We start from the raw sequence: 14,802 nt of genomic DNA, 5'->3' as shown, positions 1-14,802 counted from the left end.
AATGACTTGGTTTAGGTCATAAAGATTTTATCTCACAGGCCTGAATGCAGCCAGAGATGCAATGTCTGTTCTGGGATCCTGCTCTTGTTGTCCTTAGTGGTGAACTAATTGCTACCCTGGAGTGCCAGAGAGTGGCTCATTAGCTTCTACAAGACGGATGAAAATATTGGGATTGTTTTAGAGTCTCCAGATACCTCAGCAAAGCTCTAGGTGTGTATTGTGCCACACCTGTGCTAGATTCCGATTCTGCTTCTAGTCGGGGTAGTGTGGGAACCACCAAATCAAGTGACCAGATGTGATGTCATTCTACAGACAGCACTGAAATTATTTTAGATATTAGTGAGAGATGTGATAGTGACACACGGCACTATGTTATTGGAACAGACAGAAAAGACACTCATCCACTTCATCTTGTCTTGCTTTAGTAAGTAACCAGGGAATTGTAATTCCTTATCCAGTTAGGAAAATAGTGAGATTAGCTAAAATAATTGTTTTTCTGTATGTGTCTGAGTCTTTCCATCTATGTTATTTTCTAAATTTCCTGTGAATTGAAACTCTAGTATTTATTGTAATTAGATATTCAGCATTTTCATATTTTCTATTTTATTATTATTAAATGTATCGGAATCTTTCATTGTGGCTGACCTTTTAGAAAACAGTTTAACCTTGGACAGTAACTGCATTTAATTTGGTGTCACTGCAGGCTTCATGCTCCCGAAAATCTTGCTGCTTGATTAACATTACTATTTGTATAGTTTTAATTGTGTACCCTGGTAAGAGCCTTTAAGTAGCTAGCTGGTAGCAGTGACTCTACCTTATAGTCTGGGTGAAGGTGGTATAGTGGGTAAATGTGTGCCAGCCTTTCTCAAATGTGTGTGAAATCTCAGAGTGTGCATGTCAGCTACTTGGAACAGGGGCAAAGAGCACTGGTTTCTGCCGAGAGAGAAAGGTGAAGTCTTATTTGAGGCCTGGAGAGGAAAACCCAGCCCCAGGGCAGAGTGTGGCCCCTGTGTGCTCTTAAAGGAAATTGTGTTTGGTGCAGAGAGCTGCACCTGAAATTACTGTGTGCATCAATTTTGTTCTAAGTCAACTTTCCCCACCAGTGTCAGTGGTAAGGATTGTGGGTCCTTGATTACAGGCCCAGAGGAGGGATGTCACACCAGCCATCACGGTCAGGCTCAAACATGTCCTCAATACCAGGCATGTTAACAGTCATGGTGGCAGACTCAGACACTGAAGTAACTATGTAAACAAAAAAGGCACCTAAATGCATCACCACTAAGTGAGACTCCTAGAATAGAATGGAATGAAAGAAAAAAAAAAAAAAAAAAAAAAGACGACAACATATCTTGCAAAAACTGATGTTGCAGCTGAAGCCCTGATGTACCTGTATAAATAAAATAACCAAACTCTGCATGGATCGCTTTCTGGTGACAGCATGTTGCATTCCATTACATCACTTTGAAAATTGTTCAATAACGATAAATTAAGTTCTGCACCAATGTCAATTACTCCACTAGGTATGATGGAGCTGCCATGCTCCACCCCAGAAAGAACTCCTCTGTGTCAGTTAGGGATGACTGTAAATAGAAGCCCAACCATGGCCCTCCACTCCTTGTCTTGTTATGGGCACAACAGATCATGTTGATTTCCCCCATGTTACACTTGATCCTGTGTCTGGTTATGCCCAGTGACATTTACCTGCTTAACAAGGTTCCACTAAATACGCTGGCAGAAGTTCCGTCATCCTCATCCAGGAAGTGGATCTGTCAGCTGTGTTCACTGGGGACCTGGAGCACAATTTCATTTCTTGCCTAGAATATATTTCAGCTCCTGGGAAGACTTTGAAGAAATGGCTGCTCTTTCAGAGGTGTACGGACCATCGCTCCAGATAAAGGAGTGAATACATAACTGTATTTCTGCAGCTGTAAACAGACATCATACCTACCATTTTTCTCCATAACTGTATGTTGTTTTTACCACTGATGCACACTGCCTGCAGAATACACAACTCTGGTCACACTTCCACTGTGTATGCAAGCAAACGGGTTGTCCCTATCACTCGACCTGTGTGAGTTGCCCACAATATCAGTATATGGATCACATGCTTGGCATGACTTGACCATCTAGCCTGCCAAATGCAGTGCCACATGTGTGGATTTGGTCTTATACCATACTGTGTGCAATGCCACAACCTTGCCAGTCCTTTCAGGACACACTGGTCACATTTCCTCACATTCTACATGCACTGCCCCTTCCTGTATACCTAAGCGTGCTAGCTTTCTGCTTACTCTGACTTATACGAATGACTGACAAATATAACACATCTGCAAACAAACAGTGACTGCTGCCATTGCTTACTCCACTGATTTAACTAGTATTGTTGCTCCGCACTGGAATAGTCAATATATTGCCCTGATACATCTGTACAGCTGGTCATGTCTACCATGCCTATCCTTGCCCCTCCGCCATAACACATGGCAGTTGATGCATCCCTTCAAATCATCAATGGACCCTACTCTCCTGCAATGCACTCCCACATACACACAAGGAGCATGAACACGATTCATGTTCCAAGATCCCTTACAAGTCACTGCTTGCAATTCTACCTTACCTGAAGAATACCTGGTTGGAAATACCCTTCAAATTACTAATGCATGCCTAATAACAGTTCTGTACTTCTCTGGGTACTTTTATGCCCGATAACCAGACATGTGTCTCTCTTTTTGTCTATCCTTCCTTTACATTTATTTAACATTTATTGTTTTCTTCCTTTCTTATTATGTTACTATTGTACGCAGTGACAATCACAACTGTGTTTGTGATGCAGCAAGTGATCACTACAGCATCAACCTTCCTTGCCATTTTGTGCTGGGACAGCAAGCTCACCTTTTCATAGGTTAGTGAAGCTCATCCAGCTAGGGGGAACCTGGAGAACTCTGTTGTGGCCTCCATTGGTGCATATGGATGGGGTCTTTTGACCAGCGCACTTACCCAGTTAATAAAAGCATTAACAAATGTCACAGGGAGAGTGTTCTCATACCCTCTGAGAGCACTCCTGATAGATCCCACTAGGTTACCCAAAAGTTGTTAAGAGCAGGTGGTGGACTAGCAGCCTGCCATCCACAGTGACCAATAAAACATGTCCTTGTGCAATTGACAGGGTCACACTGTTGCCTGGTCCTGACCAGAGTGCCAATAAAGGCAGGGCCCAGCAAGGATGGCAGTCACAGAAGGGATGATTTCTGGCTGGGTGTTGCCCTGTGCAGCAAATAAGGAAGATGTCACCACTTCCTACCCCATCATGCTGTTCCACTTCCCTCCTATCTGCAGTAGAAGCCTCCCCATCACCAATTGGCCTCCCTGTGTCTATGTTTCTCCATTGTGCTCCACCTCCATTTTGTGTCGGAACCTCAACTGTTGGCCTATGTCCTTTCTACAATCCCTACATCCTCTTTCATGTCCATAACTTCCCTCTTAAAAATTATAAAAACAAAATAAAAAATAAGCACCTGTCTCACAAACAAATTACACTCTTTCTTCCCCACCCCATCCCAATCTTTCCCCTCCTTTGAGTTCATTTTCCTGCTATTCTCCCTTTCACACTGCCCTATACATTCATTTCCTTCTCATTTATATGAAATAAACTGTTAGGGACTTCAATGTAAAGCCGTTATTAAGACCCTCAGCAGTCCTCATAGTGGAGCAACTATGCGCACACAGCTGTACACAGGTGCCTGTATCCCAACATGAGCACTACTGAGAATTACGAGTCAAGTGGTCATGGGTACAATATGCTCTTCTTTTTGCAGTCAGTGCAGTTTCTGCTGGCAAATTCCTTAATAGTGGTGTGCTGTCAAGCTAACTGCCTCCTATTATACTGTTAATTATTTTTGGACATGCTGCACAACCTGGAATGCAAGAGTTAGCCACTGCATGACTATGTAAGCAATGTTTCCAAATCCCAAAGAATTTCTTTGGGAGGGGGAATAAGAAATGCTTTACCACGTTTATTTACGTACTTGTATTTACTTACCAGGAAAATCTGATGGGCTCCAAGCCCTTTCTCAGCAGAGACCTGCTGTGAAAAGAACCACAAAAGTACAATAAAATTTTTATGAATATAAAAACTTACAAATAGGATTACATTACAAACCAAGCCACAAGAAATATAAAATTGAAACGCTCGTAAGACATTCATGCTAACTTTTACAAAATCTGCAGCACTAGGCAGGGTGATTAAATGCTCAAAACACAAAAGCAGGGTAGTTCCAGAAAACTGAAGTTATCATGTTCAATTACACCTTTTATTGACACAGGTCATTCTTTTGTACCAAAATGCAACACAAATTTCACAAGATGAAAACAATCTTTCAGATTACTTGTAAGGAGTATAAACTGCAAAAAGGGCAGCCAACGATGTAAACTGAAGCTGGATGTAGTGAATGTGGTAATGGGTAGTAACTTAAGCAAGAAAAAAGCATTAAGAAATAAGCAGTAAAGAGGACGGGAACAAAATTAAGGTATGTGAGGTATTAGTGGATAAATTTGTCAGACAAAGGTGAGAGGCAAGGAATGCAGATATATACACTTCCAAGAGAAAGCTATTCAATGCATACCCCAAATATATAAAGGCTTATAGAATCAATACAAGTGAACAAAAAGAAAGCAAATACAGTAGAACGCTGGGTGAAAGTGCTAAAAAATTATCCTTTAATCTTTTTTTTCTAGTGTTTACACACTTTATTGCCATTTATTTCCCATATCTGTTAACAAATAGTGTCGACTTAACATACTTTTTTTTACTAGAATAATATCTTTCCAAGTACTAACGTTTTCTCTTTCTTTTGCCAGCCTCTCAAAATTAATATAGGATGCTACGGGAAAAAAAGTTTATTTTTACATTAACAGAGACTTTAAAGTTATTGAATTTAGTGCATATAGTTTTATTTTCATCTCGCAATGCGCCATGCCTTGTGTGTTGTGTATGCTTGCATTGACGTATTCAGTAAAAATTTAAAAAAAAGATTAAAGAAAACGGATTTAAAAGGAAAATTGACAAGTGGAAAAAAAATGGTTACCTGGGAGGCGACATACATCTCCACTTTTCGACGATGTGAATTTTTAGTACGGCTTTAAAGTGGCGGGAGATTACTAATTTCACAAATTAATAGTTGGGAGTAACTATTCCACTGCTTACTGCATCGCCACATGAATTACTGCTTGGGCTAGTGCACAAGAATTGTTTTCATAAAATACAAGTGCAAGAGGCGAGTACTGTGTGATGAGAACATTTTCCTGCAACATGTGGAATTGTGTGTGCTAATTTCAGTTGGCTGAACATAAGGAAAATAAAGGAGAATCGATACATTTACACCATTTTTTGAAACGTTGAATATTTTACTGTAGTTTTAATTTTAACCCAAGAAACCCACTTCAGATGCTCTAAATATCTTACTTTTCACCACCATAAAATTATACTGCGCACCGATCAGATTCAATTTCTCGTCTCTCAATCTTGAGTACTAACCTAGCGCTGTCAAATACGTCTGGCGTGATGCAACTTAGTCAGGACCGTCAATGGGCGGAGCTGGTTGCTACTTATTTTTCGAAGGACGTTGGCTAATTAGACTGATACCACCTCTTAAAATAAGGAGGGGGGAAACAATGAAGAGAAAAAAAATCAGCAATAAGTTCTAAATGTTGTTCTTGCCTACTTGCAATCTTTATAGAATTACAATAAAAAATTACTATTCAAAAGTCTAACATTATATTATTACTGCAAACAGCGAATTTTTCCAGTAAGCCCCCAATTTTACCAGAAACAGACCGAAAAATAATGCAAAAATCAAGGACTGTGAGAAACGTAGTTAGTATAGTGATACAAAACCTAAAATTATGCCAAATCCTAACCAATCTGTAGCTAAAACATACCATTATCAATATGGTAGCACTTTCTCCGCAATGACTCTAGCCTGGTAACGTGACCACTAACACGTCGCAGAAAATCAACTTCCTGCGGAAATCATCAAATTGGTTTGTTTTTAATAAGGTAGTAGTCACCAATGCAGAAAGAATAAAGCCGTTGTCACAAAGCGGCTATTATATCACAAATAATAAAAATACTAATTTTTAGTAATTTACAATATCACAAGGACAAACAAAATGTGTCATGGCACCAAAACAAAGAAACATCAACAAAGCAACGAAAAAGCCGCAAAATCTAACAACCAATGGCGCCCATGCATAATTCTAATGCGCATGCAAATTGACCATCTCCGGCGATTATTTGATGACGTAACAGCTGCGTTACTGAGTAATAATATTAACAGCGCCCATCACCGCAGTAGAACCAGCATTGACACTACATCATATCAGTAAAATTAATATGAATGTATTTTCTCCCAAACGTGATCCATAATTTACTACAGCACTATTCATTACCATCAAAACTGCCACTACCAACATGGCGGTGTATCGGCGACGCTTCAGTACTCACAAAAGATAGAAAAATAACATCTACTTAAAAAAGAAGCATTTGCTCAATTCCTTTATAAATTAGACTTCTCGAGTCCTCTTTCCCAGTTACATTAAAGAAAAATATGAGACCTTACTAAACCCTGTCAGTCTTTACTTTGCTGATTAGCTATCCTACCGGCGATGATGGTAACATACCCCCCCTTCTGATGCGCCTACGTAATACGTCTACCGAAGCTCCGCTTTGCGCCAACTCCGTACAGAGGATGTTGTAGGTGCTGTCCGCTGGTATTCGGGTTGTTGCTTGGGGATACCTGGCTGCTTATGGGTCCAGAGGACGTTAGGATGTTTAAGGCAGCGTGATAAACAGACAACTTGTAGTCCCTGCTGTTCCGTTTGCAGCACTGTTTCTTGTGACGGGTTGACAATAAGCTGACGTGGGGAGAATAAGCCCAATTCTGGGATTATGGCTGGGACCGGAGTTCCTGTCAGCGGCAGCAGTGGTGGCCTTCTAGTCTGTGGTGGAGGGGGGAGCAGTCGGCTCCATGTAGGCTAGGCCTCTGTAGGGGAGCCTTTGGCTATTATTTTCCATAAACACACTTCTGCTCCAGGCTTCCCTTGCACTCCTGTATCCGGGGCCTCTGTTGCTACTGTAACATCCACTGGAGAAATTAGTAAACAAATAAGTGGTGGGCCTGTCGTTTATTACCGGGCCTCGAACCCCCTCTTTAGGAGGGGAGGAAGGCGTAGGATATATTGCTTTTCACTGGTCGGAGGCTGGAGGAGTTCAATAGCAAGACGAACTGGATTGCTACAAGAAACCGCAGTTAGGTACGGACTCCATTGACACCACAGGAGAAGCACCAGTACCAGCTAGATTTTGTCATAGTTTATGGAAATTGGATTGGTGGATCTCAACTACAGCTAAGTGGGATATTTGTTTTGGTGACTGTCTTTTCATCCCGTTACTTCGGAGGCTTTTGCCCGTCTTTCTTCTGTTTCCGGACTGCAACGGCTGTGTCGATTGGGAGTGTCGTGTTGCCTTTCCCCGCTGGTTCGGGGAGTCATACTTGGGTGGATGAATGTGGGAAAAAATGGAGACGAAGACTATTGTGTACGATTTGGACACTACTGGGGGCCTTATGCAGGTAATACTGCTTGAACTTATTCTAGTTGTTACTATACAATTTGTCTGTTGCTTTTCAGTGGCCTTTCTGTCTTTTTCAGGGGGGGGGGTTAAATAGTTCTGGGTTAGCTTTGACTTTGGGCAGCTGTCGATTTAAGTAAATTGTTGGTTGACTTGACACAGCCTGATCATTTTTCCCAGTTCAGAGCTAGTTTAGGGCCTTCTGTAGTGCGGAGATGGGTGGATTTTCTACTTCTGCTATAATGTTAGTGGTTCAAGTGTCTTATTTTCATTAGTAGTTTATAAAGCAGGTGAGTGAGGAACATCTACTATTCATTATCTCCCTTGGTATTGTATTAAGGAGCTGTTGCATTGCATCATTGGTATGCTGTGTGTAATTTAGGTAGTTGTCTAGTATTGGAAGAGTGCAACAGCCTATACAAACTGATCTGTACTGACGTACTAGAAGTTCTACAAGTTCTTATAACGGCTTTTGGTCTCTGCAGCAAATCCAAGAACTGCTAGCTCCCCCGAAAAGCGACGATGGTGGGGTGGTTGAAAAGAAGAGCCGAAAGCCAGAGAAGGAGCCCCGGCGGAGTGGTAGGGCCACTAACCACGACAGTTGCGACAGCTGCAAGGAAGGGGGTGACTTGTTATGTTGTGACCACTGCCCGGCTGCTTTTCATCTTCAGTGCTGGTAAGGTGCCGTCTTCTCAAGATAACTGCACCTAGTTCTAAACTATAGTCCTGGAATGAGTCTTGATTGCTGACTAAGTCCGTTATCTAGTTTTCTTTATTTTAGTGGCTGTATGTATTGCTTTGTGCGGGTAATATGAGGTCTTTTATTGAAGATCATATACTTGGCGTTGACAGTTTTGTATATGACGTGCATACTTCAGGTTTGCTCTCTTAGTTTAGTTTGCTGGTGCTAGGCATACCTTGCAAGATACCGACATTCTAGGGCTTATTGTCTTTAAACTTACAAAAGCCGGGAGAAGATGCTAAAATGCTGAACGCCAGACAGCATCAGTCATTTGTGATGTCGCTGCATGGTTCTTAGAATTTTCTATGATGGTGCTGTAGCATTTATGAATTTAAGCGATGGGTATTTTTTATTTTTTTTTTAGCCGATTTGTCTTTTAAGAGTTTGACAGTATGCATTATTTCTTTACTGTACCGCTTTCCTTCATTTGAGCTGAAAATAGTTTTACATAAATATCTTGTTTGGTTGTTTAGCCTCAGCATTTAAACATGGATGATAGACCCGGACACTGCTTTAAATTTCAAACCGTGTTTACGCTATTGCGACTTGTTTAAACTATATTTGTGTAGTGCCATTTTGCTAACATTTATGAAACGTATGACCTTACGCTGATTTTAGCCACTGTTTTGTACGGCTGCGTTAGCCTGTGCACAGTTATCCTTGTATTTACCTTTCACGTCAGATGTTGTAGATTTCCCATAGTTCTTTTCATCGCACGCGAGAGTTGTTCGTTCTGTAGTTCTGTGCACGTCAACATAGAACTACAGCAGCTGTTTTACGAAAGAGATCGTGTGTGTCTTGGATTTTTTAACAGATCTGTAAAGTGTGATAGGGTAGTAGTTACTACGCATGCATGTCTGTGTTTTTTCAGCTTTTGTGAGAAATTCTCATTCTTCCTATTTGGTGACTTTCCACTTTAATATGTTTGCCTTGCTAAACTGTCCTGTGTGTCTGCACTGTTCAGCACTGCTCAGCTGCTGCTCCAAAAAAGTTTTTTTTTTTTTTTTTTTTTTTTGACCAAAGTAATAACTATCCCAACCTTAGCATAGTTTTTCGTCTTGGTTATATACTTGCATTAATATGAATTTAATGGAAAGTTAAACGTATTTTTGTTCCAGCACTTGTTCTAAGTCATTGGTAGTGATCTTTAGCAATAGACTCCAGGAAAATACTATGGTGCCATATATATTCTTTGAAGAAAGCCCATGTGATATATGCAAAATGATCCAGCTGTAAGGGTTCTGAATGCCCACTGACTTTTTAACATTGCATTTAAAATATTTAATGATACAGTTGGGCTTTTAAAGCTAACCTCATTAGCTGCAAACAAGCCGTCATTTTAGAGACAGAAAACGTCGTTACAAGTTTGTTTTAAAAAAGTCAGTAAACGGATACTTATGGAGTTGAACACTTTAATGCCTTCCAGGATTAATTTGACTATATATACCACGGATCTCTTTCAAATGATTTTTAATATATTTTCAGCGGATATAATTTTGTTTAATCTTTCTAATTTTAGTTCTCTGTGTTATCTTCTTGCTTTTTTTGTTAGTAGTAATATTTAAAGATGTTCGTGAGGCATTTCCTATGATTTAGACGCACTTGAAAGAGCAGCAAGCCACACCCTCTGTATGATGGGAAATGCAAAATGTAGTCATGTTCTCTTCTAACGGATGAAGTGAAATGGCTTACAAGTCCCATGTTTATGTGCTTTTCTGATTAATAACGGGAATGCTTCTGAAAATACACGCTTAGTTTTACTGTAGTATACCTGTATCCAGTACAGTAACAAGTTGTGTAGTGCTTAATTTTAGACACTAGGGTTTAAGCCCAGATGTTAATAGTTATTTTATATTTAGTAATTGTAATTTCTGTTAAATAACATACAAAGCATGTGCGTCTTTATGGGTGTATATAGACGCACCCATAATTAATAGCGCTGACTTTTTATGAATAATATTGGCAAATCTAGGTGGAGCAAGGCTAAATTTGAGGGCCTGAGTTGTACAACAAAGATGAATTCAAGCAGTTGTTAATTTATTCATTTATGCAGTGAGGTTTCTATATAAGTTGCTTTTCTTCTCAGTATTGTAAACAGATAAACATTGCCATTCAATTATGTATTCTTGAAAAAGGTTTTTACAGAAATGTGCACCACTTTTCATATATACCAAAACTGGACTAATTTTAGTTTATAAAGCGTAGTTGAGTATATTGAATTCACATTGCTACTTAAAGCTGGCGTGGGAAGCTAAATTAAATGCGGGTTATTGGGAAGGTATGTTCATAGGTAGGTACTAGGCTATTAGCCCTAGTGCCTATATAAGCCTAGCCAAAAAGGTACCCTGGCTTTCACCACCCAAGAAAATGATTTTTCTGTGCCCCTGTTGAGCAGAGCCACAGAAGTGATCCCTGGGGTGAATTTCATATTTCCCATCCAGTCGTCAAGATTTTTCTTGAAGAGTGCTAATGAGGAGCTGTGTTTGACATGGGTAGTCTGTTCCAGAGTATGGGAAGTCTCTGGGACAAGAATCTATCCCTCCAGCATGTTCTGTTTATTGTGGTGACAAGGTTTTGGTCCCTAGAGTATGTAGCTCGGAGGGATTGGGATTTCTTTAAGTGGAGCATGTCCAACAGCTCTGGGTTTGACATAGCTTTGTATGTTAGGCAGAGATCGCCTCTGAGTAGGGGATATGTGATGGAGTAAAGCTGGAGTTTTTTGAGACCGTCTGCGTAGGGCATCTGTTTGAGGCCAGTTATCCTCTTTGTGAGGTATTTCTGTGGCCTTTCCAGTTGTTGTAGATGTCTTGTGAGGTACATACCAAAAGGGGTGTTGTATTCTATAATGGATCTAATGAGTGATGAGTAGAGGGGAACAATGACTTTTTTTTTTTTTTTTTTTTTTTTTTTTCTGGGTGAGAAACCTTTTGTGATGAGGTGAGCCACGTAGGATTTCCTGACCACTGTGGTGGTGATGATTATCAAAGGAGAAATTACTGTCCACCTGTGTCCCAAGGTCTCATCACACTTTTGGTGTTAAGTAGACTACCACTTGTAGTTCATGGGTACAGAGTTTTTACCAAAGGGGATGAACATACACTTTTTGGCATTGAGCTTCAGGCCGTGGCTTTGACACTAGGCATCTATCTCAGTGAGGCCCTTTTGTAGTGTGTCCACATAGTTAGGAGTTTCAATTATGGCTCCTAGTTTGCAGTCATCTGCAAACTTTGTTAGCCAAAGACCTTCTGTGTTAGCCTGCACTTCAGAGAAGTAGATACCAAACAGGAGAGGACCCAGGACTGAACCCTGTGGTACTCCACATGTCACTGGTCTGAAGTTGGATTTGGAGTCTGCTCCTTTCACAGTGTTGGTTCTGTCCGTGAGCCAGTTGGCAACCCATCTTGTGACGTAGGGATTTATACCTAGTTTAGTGAGCTTATCTATAATTCCAGAGTGGGGGATGATGTCGAGATCTAAATAAGCTGTGTGATCCACCTTACCTTCATCTTTGGCTTTGGTGACTGCTTCAAAGAAGTCAATCAGGTTTAGGAGACATGATCTGTCTTTTACAAACACGAACTGGGTAGTGTCCAGAGTTTGGAGATTACCAATGTCTTTGTTTATGAGTTCCATGATGATACATTCCATGGCCTTGCAGACCAGGCTCGTCAGGCTAATGGGGTGGTAGTTCCCAGGGTCCGTTGTGGCTCCCCCTTTGTGTAGTGGGATAACCGTCGCAGTGCGCCATTCAGTGGGCACAAAGCCTGAGGTGAGGCTATGATTGAACATTGGTACTTGGGTAGGGTGCCAGTTCATTCTGTAGTTAGTGTAGAATGCAGCCTGGGATATTGTCAGGTCCTATGGATGCTGTATTCTTGGCTTTGGAGAGTGTGTTGTTTACCTGTGCAGCCATGATTACAAGAACTTTGCATTCTTCTGGTATTGAGATGGGCCCTCTAGGGGGTGAGAGGGAGGTGAGGGGGGGGGGTATCTGCCAGGATGTTGGCAATATCAGTTAGTTCTGTATATTTAGTGCCATTGTGCTGTAACTCAGAGCAGATCTGAGTGTTGCCACTGAGATTCTTGACATAGCAGTAGAATGCTTTGTGGTTATCTTTTAGAGTCAGTGGCAATTTTGTTTTCATAACTAGCTTTGGGAGATTTTATGAGGTATCTCAGCTTCTTACTGAGGTTGACCAGGGAGTTCCTCCAGTCATGGGATTTTACTTTGTTGGAAAAAAAAAAGTTTCTTTCTTCTGTTGTAGAGTTATGGCAGAGGGCTACCAGATTGGCTTCCTTTTTTTGGAGGATAGCATCTTGGTTCTGTTAGGGATAGCATGATCCATGCACTCGTGTAAGTGCTTATAAAGTGTATTTGTGTAGGATTCAGCAGTTGTACCTCTGTTGTCTGTCTGCATGGGTGTCATGAAGTTTGCCACTTCTGTCTTAAGAAGTGTGAAGTTGGCTTTGGTGAAGTTTTTTACGGTGGTTTCCCTAATTGGGGGTGGGAGCAGGATGTGGGTGTCTAGGGTGATTTAGCTTGTGGTCGGATCTGACCAATGAAGAATTGACCTCTGGTGTGGAACACTGGTTGCCCATGTTGGTAATGACCAGGTCTAGGATATTGCTGCCCCTGGTGGGGGTGTGAATAAGTTGACCCAAGGTGTTGGAATTTATGAATTCTAGAAAACATTGAGCAAAAGAGTTGGTGCACGAGTGGTTTTCCTAGTTAATGGTGGGGTAGTTGAAATCACCCATTATTAGGGTGTTGGGTTGTACCCTAATACTTTCCAGTGTATCAAGAAATGAGGCGTGTGAGTCCTGGGGCATGGTGGGGGGGTCTGTAGCAAGCTACAGTTTGGATCGCAGTATTGCCCAAAGTTAGTTGCACTTGGATAATCTCGGATGCATTATGCTGTGCAACTAGCCTGGAGGTGTGGCTATCCTTAATGAATATGGACATGCCTCCACCTTTAGTGCTTCATTCCAGGTTAGGTGGCCGAAAGGTGTGGTATGAATTATAGCCTGGTAACACAGGGGTGCTCTCTGGAGCTTTGAACCAGGTCTCTGTTACTGCACAAATGTCGATGTTCTCCATTTTAAGGAGTGCCTCGAGTGAGTGCATTTTGAGATTTAGACTTCTAGCATTGAGTAGCATTATCCTCAGATTTTGCTTGATTGTACCTGTTAGGTGGTGAATTTTTGTCATTTGAACCTTGCCTAAAAAGGCACTGTAGGGGTGGCAAGAGCCTTTGCCAGTATCCGGAATCCCAAGGGCAACAGGTGCAGGCCATCTCTGGCAAAGCATCGTGGTCTGTCGATCATGTCGTCCCAGGCAGGCAAATACTGGATCCTCTTAGAATGACACCAGAAGCTTCGCCAATTGTTGAAGTCAATCATTTTGTCCTTGTACTGTGGTATCATGCTGTGTGATGGCAGGATGCTACTGAGGGCTAGGGTCATACCTGCCTGGGCTACAAGATCGGAGAGCTCCTCCATGTCTCTTTTCATGTAGTCCAGGGAGGTACATCTCCGGTCATTCACACCAACATGGACAATGACAGTGTCATATTTGTACTTCTTGTGGAGTGACCTCAGTGCGTGCGTTATGTGGTGGATCCTGGCACTTGACAGGCAGCTGACAGTAACTTTCTCCTTGTTTAGCCTGTGTGCCTGACATAGTCACCTATGACTAGAGTGTTGGGTACGTTGTTATGCCTTATGGGCTGTGGTTGAGTGGCACACTGAGTTTGTGGTTGTGTTAGGGAGTGGAGTTTGCTTGCATTTCTGCTTTGGAGGTCCCTGATGCTTGGGCAGGTTTTTATTGAAAGTCTCCGCGAATGTAGATGGAATGTAGACAAACAGTCTAGACCACTTACAGGAAAGTCGGGAAACGAGTTTAAATTTTTTTTTCTTTCACAGATAATCTCTTTGTACACGGTAGGAATGCCTAAAATCAGAATATGATCTCACTGCACTCAGTTGAGTGAGCAAATGAGATGGACCCAGGAGGAGTATCCAAACACAAATTTACAAGAGGGGAGGGCAGTTTCAAAGCCACCAAGATTGGGGGAACTAATAGAGTCAAAACTTCCATTTCAGTTAATATTCCATGCAACACAAATATCAATTAAAATGCTGTATTATTTGAAAAAAGTGCAGATAAAAGGTACTTAAATTTTCTTATACATCCAGTTGAATACAGCTAGATCTTAGCTGGCCAAAGCTCAGGTTTTAAGCAGAAAATATTCCAAAATGTGCCATTTTAAATGGGCATTAACAGGATATCAATAAGTGAGACTACCCCTGACTGTAATTACGGTCTATGCAGGATTCTAACAGGCAATAAAATCTAGCAAACATGAACTGAAAAAAACAAGTTTTTTACATATACTACAGGAATGCTGATGTGGCAGTTTATTTAATATATACTGAG

The 14,802-nt window shown here is 41.2% G+C and overlaps 1 protein-coding gene and 1 long non-coding RNA gene across 5 annotated transcripts in view; one reads left to right on the top strand and one right to left on the bottom strand.

Annotated features, from left to right (window-relative positions):
* LOC122787630 overlaps window positions 1-6,533 on the bottom strand; it is a 298,470-nt gene extending 291,937 nt beyond the window's left edge. Inside the window, exon 1 of the long non-coding RNA XR_006362583.1 lies at window positions 5,935-6,533. This is a non-coding gene — a long non-coding RNA (uncharacterized LOC122787630). The remainder of the gene's footprint in view (window positions 1-5,934) is intronic.
* Window positions 6,534-6,729: 196 nt separating this feature from the next.
* Window positions 6,730-14,802, top strand: part of PHF12 (PHD finger protein 12) — a 1,235,756-nt gene continuing 1,227,683 nt past the window's right edge. For 2 of the 4 annotated variants that reach the window (XM_044054433.1, XM_044054431.1), the window contains exons 1-2: window positions 6,732-7,625; window positions 8,110-8,300. In XM_044054433.1, coding sequence (XP_043910368.1) covers window positions 7,560-7,625; window positions 8,110-8,300 — 257 coding nt within the window. In that variant the 5' untranslated portion in view covers window positions 6,732-7,559. Of the gene's footprint in view, window positions 7,626-8,109; window positions 8,301-14,802 lie in introns of all 4 variants that reach the window. The other 2 variants (XM_044054434.1, XM_044054432.1) reach the window with 2 other exon arrangements.

The sequence above is a fragment of the Protopterus annectens genome, chromosome 13.part0 (assembly GCF_019279795.1).
Source record: "Protopterus annectens isolate FY-2018-M chromosome 13.part0, PAN1.0, whole genome shotgun sequence".
Classification (NCBI taxonomy): domain Eukaryota; kingdom Metazoa; phylum Chordata; order Ceratodontiformes; family Protopteridae; genus Protopterus; species Protopterus annectens.
Note: the sequence above shows the minus strand (reverse complement) of the source record. Positions and strands in the feature narration are given on the sequence as shown.